General features: G+C 39.4%; 1 protein-coding gene across 2 annotated transcripts in view; it reads left to right on the plus strand.

Moving 5' to 3' along the window:
- Positions 1-2,888, plus strand: part of FAM210A (family with sequence similarity 210 member A) — a 38,924-nt gene extending 36,036 nt beyond the window's left edge. For both annotated transcript variants that reach the window (XM_026486343.4, XM_026486344.4), the window contains exon 4: positions 656-2,888. In XM_026486343.4, coding sequence (XP_026342128.1) covers positions 656-889 — 234 coding nt within the window. In that variant the 3' untranslated portion in view covers positions 890-2,888. The remainder of the gene's footprint in view (positions 1-655) is intronic.
- The last annotated feature ends 10,430 nt before the right edge of the window (positions 2,889-13,318 follow it).

The raw sequence follows: 13,318 nt of genomic DNA on the forward strand, positions 1-13,318 counted from the left end.
CAGTGAAGAATAAATATTTGGCCCATGCTGGCCTCTCACCATTTCAAGTAGTTTGGTTCTGGTTTAGTTCTAGAATCACAGTGTCCACAGATCAGCATGTTTGTTGTTGGTCCTGGACCATCTTTCTCATTTCCCAGGGTGCCTGTCTCCAGATTCACTAGCACGTGGTTACAGGCTCCACTGCTTCTACCGAGAATATTCTGTAATCCTTGGGTCAGTGTCTAAGGGACAGATATTTGTAAGATGCGTTTACAGAATAAGATCCCTTGTTAGGAGGGAAAACCATCTAGACTGTAACTACGTAAGCATGGTGAAGCAATAAAGTAATTTATACTGTTTGGGGGGCGCCTGGGTGGCACAGCGGTTGGGTGTCTGCCTTCAGCTCAGGCCGTGATCCCGGCATTATGGGATCGAGCCCCACGTCAGGCTCATTTACTATGAGCCTGCTTCTTCCTCTCCCACTCCCCCTGCTTGTGTTCCCTCTCTCGCTGGCTGTCTCTATCTCTGTCAAATAAATAAATAAAATCTTTAAAAAAAAAAAAAAGTAATTTATACTGTTTGGTTTTTACTAACAATTTTAATTTCAGACTGTTTTTGCTTAATGATGGTAGTCATGATCAGCTGTTAATCCGCCTGTGTTTCCTTTGCTCCTCAGATTGCAACACCCGCCCGCTATACGGTGACTTTGGGAGGAACCTCCTTCACTGTGAAGTATTTGCGTAGTCGGGGCTACATGTCGACACCGCCTCCTGTTACGGAGTATCTACAAGACAGGATGGAAGAGACCAAGGAGCTTCTTACAGAGAAAATGGAAGAAACAAAGGACAGACTCACTGAAAAATTACAAGAAACCAAAGAAAAAGTTTCTTTTAAGAAAAAAGTGGAATAGGGTGCCTTATATAACAGGTGATAGACAATTTCTGCACTTTAACCCTTTGGAGACTTTGGACAAAGATACATGCTCCTGATTATTTTTTTGGTCGGTTGCCTAAATATACCAGTTCTCTGAGGGTTAAAGACCTGAGATACCTTTTTAAAGTTAAATATTACTAGAAAAATCAGTGTTTTTGAAAAGAAAAAAATGAACCCAGTATAAGAATTTAACATCAATAGCACCATTAAGCAGTGGTTAATGTCTCATAAGTCAGAGCTCTTTTTTCAGGGTCTTCAGAATCATACTTGCTTTGTGTCTTTTGCAGCTATAATTTATGCAGATGAAGCAGTTGGCTCCGTGAATAACTGATGTGGCCCTAGACAGGGTGTTAACACTGGGTTTTCATCTTTATGTTATTCACTGAGCTTTTAACTATATTTATTTCTTAATGTGGAGACCAATATTACCATCAAAACTGCCAGTGAATAAGAGGATATTTAGTGTTTCTGTAAAAACAGTATATAACAATTATATGCCAGTTAAAATACACATTTTATATGAAGGAAGTTGAACAAAAATTGAGTCATATATGTGTAAATAAGATGTATTGGTTTCATGTAAATGAAAAATTGACCCTTTAAAAATGATTTTTACCTGAAGCTTGTCATAATCAGTTTTTTTAAAGCAAATATATATGGCTATGGTACTTTTTCACCTAAAACGTAAATCTCTACTTTGAATCATTTGTGTTCTCTTCAACTATTTTTCAGAGGAAAAGTAAAAAATTATGTTATACCTTAAGTTTATTGTTGAAATCAAATATTCTTAAGCCATGACTCAAGTCTGTGGTTTTCGAGCAGTTACAGGTGTGGGAGGATGGAAAGTGCCATCAGGTTGTTCCAGGGCTGACTCACTCTCCCTGCCACATGGCAGGCCTTCGTCTCCACAGGCCAACACTTTCAGTGTCTGTTTCAGAGTTAATGTTGATTTCATTGTGCAGTAAATTTTTAAATTGTAGCTGCTTTTTCCCCTGTACTGAAATATCCTTTTCCCTTATGTTGAAATATGCTTGAGCATTTTACTTGAATTTTTTTTTTAATAGCAAAGCTACCATTAAATTATCTGCTTGGAATGAAATTCAGCCATTGTCAGATATGAGAGTTGCCATGATTGTGTGGGTGTGTTTGAAGACGTGTGTGTCTGTTTCTTTTGCTCTAACTGCTTTTACTTCAGTTCTAACTCTTGAATTGATTGATAGAAGATAGGATGGCCTCTTTCTGGACCTGTCATTGTTTTGAGCAATATGATAAGGCAAGAGAGTGTCAGAGGGACTTCCTGAAGCAATCCTGTGGGGATCACTGCTGTTGGGCAGGATTTTTGTAGTCAATATTTAATTTGGCCAAATTTGGAGAATAAAGGAAAAAAATGTTTGCATTTGATACATCCAATCATTATATTGGAACACTTTATAAGTTAATATGCTGTCATTGGAATCTTTGCCTTTTTTGGGGGAGGGGCCGGGCAGAGCAGCAAAGGGGCCCACAGTTGCTCTCGCACACATACCCTTGATCAGGCAGAATGGTTTGGTCTCCTGATAGACAATTGAACAATGATTTCAGATTGACAACACATTTCAAATCTAAACACAGTTTCCATGTTTCAGCTTGCTTATTAAATCACATTTTTGCAGATATTAAATGCTAAGACATTAACAAATTTCTTGTTGTTGTTTTTTTTTTTTTTTTGACCACTTGAGACTATGCCTGTGTTTTAACATCTTCTATGAAACCCTTCTAAAACAACTTACTTTTCATATTACACAGGGCATATTTTCCAACGGGGATAAAATTTGGTTCCTTAGAAGTCACTAATCATCCTGAAACTAAAATTTACTTTTCCTGACTGTCCGCCATTTGAGTTTTATTGACATCCACTTTGTTATTGTGTTTATCCAGTTATAGAAAGTGAGATGCCGATGAGTGCTTTGAAATTCTCTAGTAAAATATTCTCTGAAGAGGTGAGTGCTTTTGTCATTATTTGGCATCAGGAATATTTGTCTCCTGTCAAATGCTGTTGCTAGCATATTGCTATCCTAGTCTTTAAGGAAAGCTACAAATGACTTAAAAGGGGACACCTGTAATACGTTGTTTGAAATATGAATAGGCTAACAGAATATAGTAATGTATATCAAGTTAAATAAATTACATATATATATATATATATATATATCTCACAGTAAATACATGTAGTTTGCTATATATAGTAAACTCCATTTCATTTACAGTCAGCCTTATACTTTGGATTAATTTGCCCCCACCTTCTGTGAGCAGTGAAGCAGAGCAGCTTCCCAAGTTTGATATGCGTATCTGTCTGTGTTGATAGGGTAAACAGAGAGCTATGACTGAGATTTAACTTACATAAAGTGATGAAAAGGGTTTGCTCAGCAAATTCACAATTGAAATGAAAAGTAGGCTTAGGCAAGAGACTTAGTTTATTCAGGAATGTACGAAAAATTATCTTTTACTGAATCTTTTGCATACAGCAGGGTGCTGTTTAGATTTCAACAAAGGAGAAAAAGAATGGATATATTGAGATTCCCTTTCCTCCAGCAGTGAACCTAATAAAATTATGCCTTCAAATGTTTCTTCTATTTATTTATTTTTTGTTACAAAATATACCCCATTTATTTACAAATGAAAGATACCACTGTAGTCTTCATGCCCCAGGGTGAAATGGAGCTATTGACTGTCCTACTTTAGTGATCTTAGAAGGTAATTCCAGGAATGTGAAAGATCTTAATAGTTTGGGCAGACAATGTGTTGGGCAAAAAGCATATCTAGCTTTACCCTGTGTTCTTTCCACTGGGTTCAGGCCGAGTCTCAGGATTTCTTTTAAACATTTTGAGCAAGGCCTGTATGTGGTGGAATATGGCGATGGTAATGAAATAGACAGAAGGTGATTTTAACGAATGAAGTAGAAAAAGTGAGTGCATCTTTCCTGATATTTTTGAAATACCATTTTTGTAAAATGTATTTGTAACATATACATTTCTCTTTCTCTTAAGATTTATTTATTTGAGAGAGAGAGAGCAGGAAGGAGGGGCAGAGGGACAGTCAGAGAGAATCTCAAGCAGTCTCCCCACTGAATGCGGAGCCTGACTCGGGGCTCAATCTCACGACACTGAGATCATGACCTAAGCTGAAACCAAGAGTTGGGCGCTCAACCGACTACACCATCCAGGCACCCTGAGATACGTTTCTGAAAAACACTTTTTTCATGGTAATGTAGACACATACATCTTGTGTTGTTACAATTCATTTTTTGAAATGGGATCTTCGTTTATTTGAAATTTTCAAAGTTGGGTTTATAAGGCCTAAATTAAAAGAGATTAAATGTTACCAAAGTTGGTTTGAAGTATTTTCCATATTAAAAGCTAACTACATAATTGACTATCTGCACCATAGTCTAAAATTCATCAAATCATATTAGCCTAGAGCTGAATTAGCCCAGGAGCATTCCAGTAGGAGAGTATGAGCCACCTTGGAGCTGAACAACCTGAACCAGAAATCTATAGAATGAAAGGTGGGTACTTTTAATTATTCACTCTGTAAATATGACTTTTGTCTAGTCTCTGTTGTCCATCTGTATGTCACGTGGTATCAATTTTGCATTAAATGGGATTCCACATGATGCCGTCCCATGTACCTGAAGGTACAGCAGACTCCAGATTTCATTGTTTCTTAGAGACTTGAATGGCCCAGGGTCCCACTCCTTTCCGGAGTCCATCTTCAGCCATGAATTTTGGCCTAGCCTTCTGATTCTTGAACCATCCTGCAGTTTGAGCTTGTAACTTGTATTTGAGAAAAGCTGATTCAGGCCAATTGGATATATTTTTTCCCCTCTGAGATTTTTCTTTTGTGACTTCTGTGTCATATTGGTTCATTTTAACTAGTCAAAACAAGTTTTTGATTGTCTTGCTTCTTCAGGGTTAGGCTTTGAAAATCAAGCTGTATTCTTCCCTGTGCGTCATTGACAATCACCACCAATAATAATTACAGATCATAATTATCTTGTGGCAATTATCTGGCTATTTTCCTAAGCATGATCTCAGTAGGAAGAATGCATCTTGATTTTGGAAACCTTCAGGGCAGAGTATAATGGTTAGCCTGTTCTCTATTCTGATGACTTGATTGGACAGCCATGGTGGGGAAGTGCACAGGCAGCCAAAGAGTCATTCTCGGAGCACGTGGTTTCTCTTCACAGATGGCAGTGCTCGCGAGGAGTAATACGAAAGAACACTTTTCACGTTGTGTTTTCTCTGGGACGGCATGGTCTATGAGGGCAGAAGCCGCAGGACAGTTAAAAGATATTCCACGTGCTGCCAAAGTATATCCTCGTCTTCCTGAAAGTGCAGGTTGCATAGACCCTTTCTTCTTTCATTCCCTCTCCCGCCCTCTGTCCAGCTTTGTTTTGTTTTGAATTTTGATCAACTTAAAGGTTAGAAAACTCCTAAGTGAGAAAGGAATCGGAGTGTGCACACAAGCTTGCCTGCTTCTCCGTGCGGTACAGGCCAGTTCTCCCTGTCTGCTTCTAGTGGGCAGGTCCACACGGCCCAGCTTCGGAAAGAGTGGGACAGTAAACTCGAAGTTCCCTGACTTTTTAATCAAATACGTGGTCAAAAGCCTTTTACTGTTTTGAGAATTCCATAAATGTTATTCTAAGCATATGACACATGAAATCTTGGCAAATCTGTATCTTCCCTTTTACTGATTAGATGTTTTAGTGCCTTAAAACTAAATTAGATTTTTTTTTAAAGATTTTATTTATTTATTTGACAGAGAGAGAGATAGCCAGCGAGAGAGGGAACACAAGCAGGGGGAGTGGGAGAGGAAGAAGCAGGCTCCCAGAGGATGAGCCTGATGCGGGGCTCGATCCCAGAATGCCGGGATCACGCCCTGAGCCAAAGGCAGATGCTTAACGACTGAGCCACCCAGGTGCCCCTAGATTTTTTAAACAACATACAAAGTTTTCTCTATATACACAAATATTTCAGCTGTAATTACTTTTCATGAACCTCTAAGTACTAGATTTCAGATTCTGTAATGATTGAAGCATATTTTGATTAATTTGTGTTTTATTGAATCTGAGTCAATATTTTCTTTTGACACTTAATATGGTGACTTAATTGTCACCATTGCTTTACTTCTCTAAGAGTAGCGGCTGCTTTCATTCTCCTTATGCTAAGGGTGCAAAACGCGGGGTCTGTGGAGTCCACAAATACAGATGGCTCTGACTGCCTTTCAGCTACCTCTGGAGATAGAATTGCAGGGCTTGGTTGCCATGGTACTCGACCAACTGGCACTTTCTAGTACCCTGTTAAAGAGGATGCAGGATATGGTGGGTCGTAATTCGCATTACTATTTCTTTTGGTTCAGAAATAACAGACAAGTCTCAGTGGTTTCCCCGAAAAGTTGGAAATATCATCAAATAGTTTTTTCCACAAAATCTAGTGTAACTTTTGTTGAGGAATCTAGACCATTTAGTAACTGCATTATTTTAGAAGCATTTTAGATTAATAGGAGTTTTGAGTCCTATACCCCAGTCTTGCAGAGAGTTTATATAGAATTTTGCCTTTAGTGGATCATTTTAGAACTGAAACCAATATTTTTAGTTGAAGAAAGGCACAGGAGAGCTGGGTCTGGAATTCAGATCCCAACTTCCAGTTTTATTTTTTTATTTTTTTTTAAGATTTTATTTATTTATTTGACAGAGAGAGAGACAGCCAGTGAGAGAAGGAACACAAGCAGGGGGAGTGGGAGAGGAAGAAGCAGGCTCCCAGCGGGGCAGGGAGCCTGATGCAGGGCTCGATCCCAGGACCCTGGGATCACGCCCTGAGCCAAAGGCAGACGCTTAATGACTGAGCCACCCAGATGCCCCTGAAGCCAATTTATTAACACGCTTTGCCTCTCTTCTGCTGGTGCCTGCCTTCTTCTTTGGCTTTTAACCTTATAATTTTTCTTTAATTCGTTCACAGTCTATTTTCATCCTTTTCTCTTTAGAGTAGTGGAAAGGGGAGAAAGTAGCTATCCTGTTATTTCATGTAGGGCTAGAGAAAGGACATACTGCTTCATTTCTCGTGCTCCAGCTTCATTTCCGTCAGCCTGTGACATAGGAAGGTTTGCCCAGGGCCAGTCAGTGCTGGCGTCTTCTTGCTATCCAGGTTGACTTTGGTAAAGCAATTTGTGACTATTTTCAAACACCTAAATCCATACTGGGGAGCAAGTAATCAAAACTTTGGTAATTAGATTTAGTCTTTATATATCTGCACATTTAATATTTCATTGTCGAAAGAGGATTTGATCCCGGGAAATTCCCCATTGCCTCCCTTGGCAAAAAGGGAGTTTGCGTTTTCCCGTTGCTTCTGTGTGGCGGGTTGTGTTAGCGGTCATGATGTCTGAGCCTGTATCTGCGGCATACTTGGAGCCAGCTCAGATTGGAATTTTCCGTTTATTTGAGGCCAATCACCAGAACATCTGAAGCGATCAGAAGCTGGCATTTATGGAAAATTTAAGCACTGAGAAGTTCAGTATATCCCTGGTTAAGGATTATCAGGTTTCACCAAAGGACAGAGGTTGGCTTCACTGAGTCCCAAGAAAATGACCAAACTTAAACCCTGGCTTGCACACACCGGTGAGCAGCTGTGCAATATGGTGAAGTGTCACAGAGAAAAGCTGTATTCTTCACGTTGTCGTCTTGTTACACCTGTTCTGTTCCGGGGGGCGTGTCTAATGGACCTGACAGGCTAGAACTCGCGTTGCTACATTTGCCTTGCCTCCGTCCCTCACGTAGCTTCGCATGCACACTTCATGGCTAATCAGCAAGGACGGTAAGAACAAAAGGTGCTCCTGTTTGTGGACAGCGGCCCCTCCGTCTGAATGCAGAGCCCCTCCATCTGGGTGGGGTGCTGCACCTTGCCTCGTCTCCCCTGTGGCTGTGCCTGGCTGAAACACTTGCAGGCAGAGACTGGCTGATGGAAAAAGAAACATCAGAGTGAGAAATGGAGAACACACATGTTCATCTGAGGTTTAAAGGAGGTTGACAGTAAGAGAAAAGCCTGAGCACTCATGGGTAGAGAAAGTGCGATCATGCCAGTGTTAGCAAAGAGGAATGAAGAGCCCGGCACTAGCAGAAAGGCAGACGTGCCTGAAGTGCAAGATCCTGGCACTTGGGGCTCGAAACTGGGGAAGCAGAAAGAATGCTAAGTAACAGCTCCAATCGGCATCAGCTGCTCCCCCACATAAAAAGAAAACCAGACAAGGAAAAAGGGCCAGGTGAAAGGGGCGAGGCAAGGAGGGAAATTATTTTTTAAACTCTTCTCTCCTTGGATTTTCACGTTGTTTGTAAGACTGTAAGACACACACCCCCCGCTCCCCACCCCGCAATGTGGTTCATTAACCAGAAACCCTGTAGATGGCAACAATAATGAAGAGAGAAGCATGTAGTTTACTTAAAACCTACAGGAAGGAAGTTTTAGGCCTGGTGATTTAGTCTTTACCTTGACATTGGATGCTTCAACCTTAAGTTGTACTAATTGCTGGAACACACAATGACTATTTTTTTCCAGTTTTATTGAGAAATAATTGGCATACATCATTGTATAAGTTTCAGGTGTACAGCATGCTGGTTTGATTTGCATATATTGTGAAATGATCCCCACAAGAGGTTTAGTTAATATCCGTCTTCTCATATAGATACAATTTAAAAAAAAAACCTTGAGATAAGAACCTTTACAATTTACTCCCTTAACAACTTTGCTATGTATCATGCGGCATGGTTAGCTACTAGTCATCCCTAGTACTTACTTATAACTGGAAGTTTGTACCTTTTTAAAATATTCTATTTCATTTACATTCAACCAATTAACATAGTGTATTATCAGTTTCAGAGGTAGAGTTCAGTGATTAATCAGTTGTATGTTACACCCAGTATTCATTACATCACGTGCTCTCCTTAACGCCCATCACCCAGCCACCACATCCCCCAACCTCCTTCCGCTCCAGCAACCCTCAGTTTGTTTCCTATGGTTAAGAGTCTCATGGTTTGTCTCCCTCTCTCATATTTGTCTTGTTTTATTTTTCCCTGCCTTTCTCTATGCTCCTCTATTTTGTTTCTTAAATTCCACATGTGAGTAAAATCATATGATAATTGTCTTTCTCTGATCGACTTTTTTTGCTTAGCGTAATACCCTCTAGTTTCATCCACGTCATTCTTCTTCTTTGATGGCTGAGTAATATTCTGTGTGTGTGTGTGTATACACACCACATCTTTGTCCATTCATCTGTTGATGGCCATCTCAGCTCTTTGCATAATTTGGCTATTGTGGACATTGCTGCCATAAACATGGGGGTGCAGGTGCCTCTCGGATCACTACATTTGTATCCTTGGGGTAAATACCCAGTAGTGCAATTGCAGGGTCATAGGGTAACTCTATTTTTAACTTCTTGAGGAACCTCCATACTGTTTTCCAGATTGGCTGCAGCAGCTTGCATTTCCACCAGCAGTGGAAGAGGGTTTCCTTTCTCCACATCCTCATGATGATTAGTTGTTTCTTTTCTTGTTAATTTTAGCCATTCTGACCAATGTGAGGTGGTATCTCATGTGGTTTTGATTTATATTTCCCTGATTGCAAATGATGTGGAGTATTTTTTCATGTGTCTGTTGGCCATTTGTATGTCTTCTTTGGAGGTCTGTTAATGTCTTCTGCCCATTTCTTCATTGGATTATTTGTTTTTTGGATGTTGACTTTGATAAGTTCTTTATAGATTTTGGATACTAAACCTTTATCTGATAAGACATTTGCAAATATCTTCTTCCATTCTGTAGGTTGTCTTTTGGCTTTGTCAACTGTTTCCTTTGCTGTGCAGAGCTTTTTATCTTGAGAAGTCCCAATAGCTCATTTTTGCCTTTGTTTCCCTTGCCTTCGGAGATGTGTCATGAAAGAAGTTGCTGTGGCTGATGTCGAAGATGTTACTGCCTATGTTCTCCTCTAGGATTTGGATGGATTCCTGTCTTACGTTTAGGTCTTTCATCCATTTTGAGTTTATCTCTGTGTATGGTGTAAGGAAATGGTCCAGTTTCATTCTTCTGTATATAGCTGTCCAATTTTCCCAGCACCACTTATTGAAGAGACTGTCTTTTTTCCATTGGATATTTTTTTCCTGCTTTGTCAAAGATTAGTTGATCATAGAGTTGAGGGTCTATTTCTGGAGTCTCTATTGTGTTCCATTGGTCTATGTATCTGTTTTTGTGCCAGTACCATGCTGTCTTGGTGATCACAGCTTTGTAATATAGCTTGATCAGGCAACATGATACCCCCAGCTTTGTTTTTCTTTTTCAACATTCCATTGGCAATTCAGGGCCTTTTCTGGTTCCATATAAATTTTAGGATTATTTGTAACAACTCTGTGAAAACTGTTGATGGTATTTTGATAGGGATTGTATTGAATGTATAGATTGTTCTAGGAAGCATAGACATTTTAACAATATTTGTTCTTCCAGTCCATGAGCATGGAACATTTTTCCATTGCTTTGTGTCTTCCTCAGTTTCTTTCTTCAGTGTTCTATAGTTTTCAGAGTACAAATCCTTTACCTCTTTGGTTAAGTTTATTCCTAGGTATCTTATGGTTTTTGGTGCAAGTGTAAATGGGATCGATCCATTAATTTCTCTTTCTTCTGTCTCATTGTTAGTGTATAGAAATGCAACTGATTTCTGTGCATTGGTTTGGTATCCTGCCACATTGCTGAATTGCTGAGTTCTAGCAATTTTGGGGTGGAGTCTTTTGAGCTTTCCACATAGAGTATCATGTCATCCATGAAGAGTTAGAGTTTGACTTCTTCTTTGCTTATTTGGATGCCTTTTATTTCTCTTTGTTGTTTGATTGCTGAGGCTAGGACTTCTAGTACTATGTTGAACAACAGTGGTGAGAGTGGAAGTCCCTGTTGTGTCCTGACCTTAGGGGTAAAGCTCTTAGTTTTTCCCCATTGAGAATGATATTCTCTGTGGGCTTTTTATAGATGGCTTTTATGATATTAAGATATGTTCCCTCTATTCCTATACTGTGGAGTTTTAATCAAGAAAGGATGCTGTATTTTGTCAAAGTGTTTCCACATCAATTGAGAGGATCATACGGTTCTTGTCTTTTCTTTTATTAATGTAGTGTTTCACATTGATTGATTTGCGGATGTTGAACCAAACTTGCAGCCCAGGAATAAATCCCACTTGGTTCTGATGAATAATCCTTTTAATACATTGTTGGATACTTATGGCTAGTATCTTGGTGAGAATGTTTGCATCCATATTTAACAGGGATATTGGTCTGTAATTCTCCTTTTTGGTGGGGTCTTTGGTTTTGGAATCAAAGTAATGCTCACCTCATAGAAAAAGTTTGAAAATTTTCCTTCCATTTCTATTTTTTAAAACAACTTCAGAAGAATAGGTATTATATCTTCCTTAAATGTTTGGTAGAATTCCCCTGGGAAGCCATCTGGCCCTGGACTCTTGTTTTTTGGGAGATTTTTGATTATTGTTTCAATTTCCTTGCTGGTTATGGGTATGTTCCGGTTTTCTATTTCTCTCCTCTATCAGTTTTGGTAGTTTACATGTTTCTAGGAATGCATCCATTTCTTCCAGATTGCCTAATTTATTGGCATATAGTTGCTCATAATATGTTCTTATAATTATTTGTATTTCTTCAGTGTTGGTTGTGATCTCTCCTCTTCCATTCATGATGTATTAATTGGGGTCCTTTGCCTTTTCTTTTTGATAAGTCTGGCTAGGGGTTTATCAATCTTATTAATTCTTTCAAAGAATCAGCTCCTACTTTTGTTGATCTGTTCTATTTTTTTAAATTTCTATTTCATAGATTTCCGCTCTAATCTTTATTATTTCTCTTCTCCTGCTGTGTTTAGCCTTATTTGCTGTTCTTTCTCCAACTCCTTTAGGTGTATGGTTATGTTGTGTATTTGAAACTTTTCTTGTTTCTTGACAAATGCTTGTATTGCCATGAACTTCCCTCTTAGGACCACCTTTGCTCCATTCCAAGGGTTTTGAACAGTTGAGGTTTTTTTCCATGAAGTTTTTAAATTCTTTAATTTCCTGGTTGACCCATTCATTCTTTAATAGGATGCTCTTTAACCTCCATGCATTTGTTTTCCTTCCAAATTTTCTTTTGTGATTGAGTTCAAGTTTTAAAGCATTGTGGTCTGAAAATAGGCAGGGAATAATCCCAATCTTTTGGTACCAGTTGAAACCTGATTTGTGACCCAGTATGTGATGCATTCTGGAGAATGTTCCATGTGCACTCAATAAGAGTGTGTATTCTGTTGCTTTAGGATGGAATGTTCTGTATATATCCGTGAAGTCCATCTGGTCCAGTGTGTCATTCAAAGCCCTTGTTCCCTTGTTGATCTGCTTAGATGATCTGTCCGTTGCCGTGAGTGGGGTGTTAAAGTCCCCTACTATTATTGTATTCTTATCAATGTGTTTCTTTAATTTTGTTATTGTAATTTTGTTTATATAATTGCTGCTCCCAAGTTAGGGGCATAAATATTTACAAATGTTTAGAACTTCTTGTTGAATAGACCCTTCAATTATGATATGGTGACCTCCATCTTTTTTTTTTTTTTGAAAATTTTTATTTATTTGAGAGAGATAAAGAAGGAGCAGTAGGGACGGGTAGAGGGAGAGAGAGAAACAGACTCCCCACTGAGTAAGAAGCCCAACATGGTACTCAATCCCAGGACCCAGAGATCATGACCTGAGCTGAAGGCGGCTGTTTAACTGACTGAGCCACTCAGGCCCCCCCCTTCTTCATCTCTTATTACAGTCTTTGGTTTAACATCTATTTTGTCTGATGTAAGGATTGTTACCCCATGTGTCTTTTGATGTCCATTAGCATGATAAATGGTTCTCCACCCACTCACTATCAATCTGGAGGTGTCTTTGGGTCTAGAATGAGTCTCCTGTAGACAGCATATGGATGGGTTTTGCTTTTTTTTTTTTTAAAGATTTTATTTATTTATTTGACAGAGATGGAGACAGCCAGTGAGAGAGGGAACACAAGCAGGGGGAGCGGGAGAGGAAGAAGCAAGCTCCCAGCAGAGGAGCCTGATGTGGGGCTCGATCCCAGAACGCCGGGATCATGCCCTGAGCCAAAGGCAGACGCTTAACGACTGAGCCACCCAGGCGCCCCGGGTTTTGCTTTTTTATCCAATCTAATACCCTGTGTCTTTTGATTGGCACATTTAGCCCATTTACATTCAGAGTAACTATTGAAAGATGTGAATTTAGTGCCATTGTATTCCCTGTAAAGTCCCTGTTTCTGTAGATTGTGTCCGTTTCTTTCTGGTCTATGTTACTTTTGGGTTCCCTCTTCGCTTAAAGAA

The sequence above is a fragment of the Ursus arctos genome, unplaced genomic scaffold (genome assembly GCF_023065955.2).
Source record: "Ursus arctos isolate Adak ecotype North America unplaced genomic scaffold, UrsArc2.0 scaffold_34, whole genome shotgun sequence".
In the NCBI taxonomy this organism is placed as follows: Eukaryota; Metazoa; Chordata; class Mammalia; order Carnivora; family Ursidae; genus Ursus; species Ursus arctos.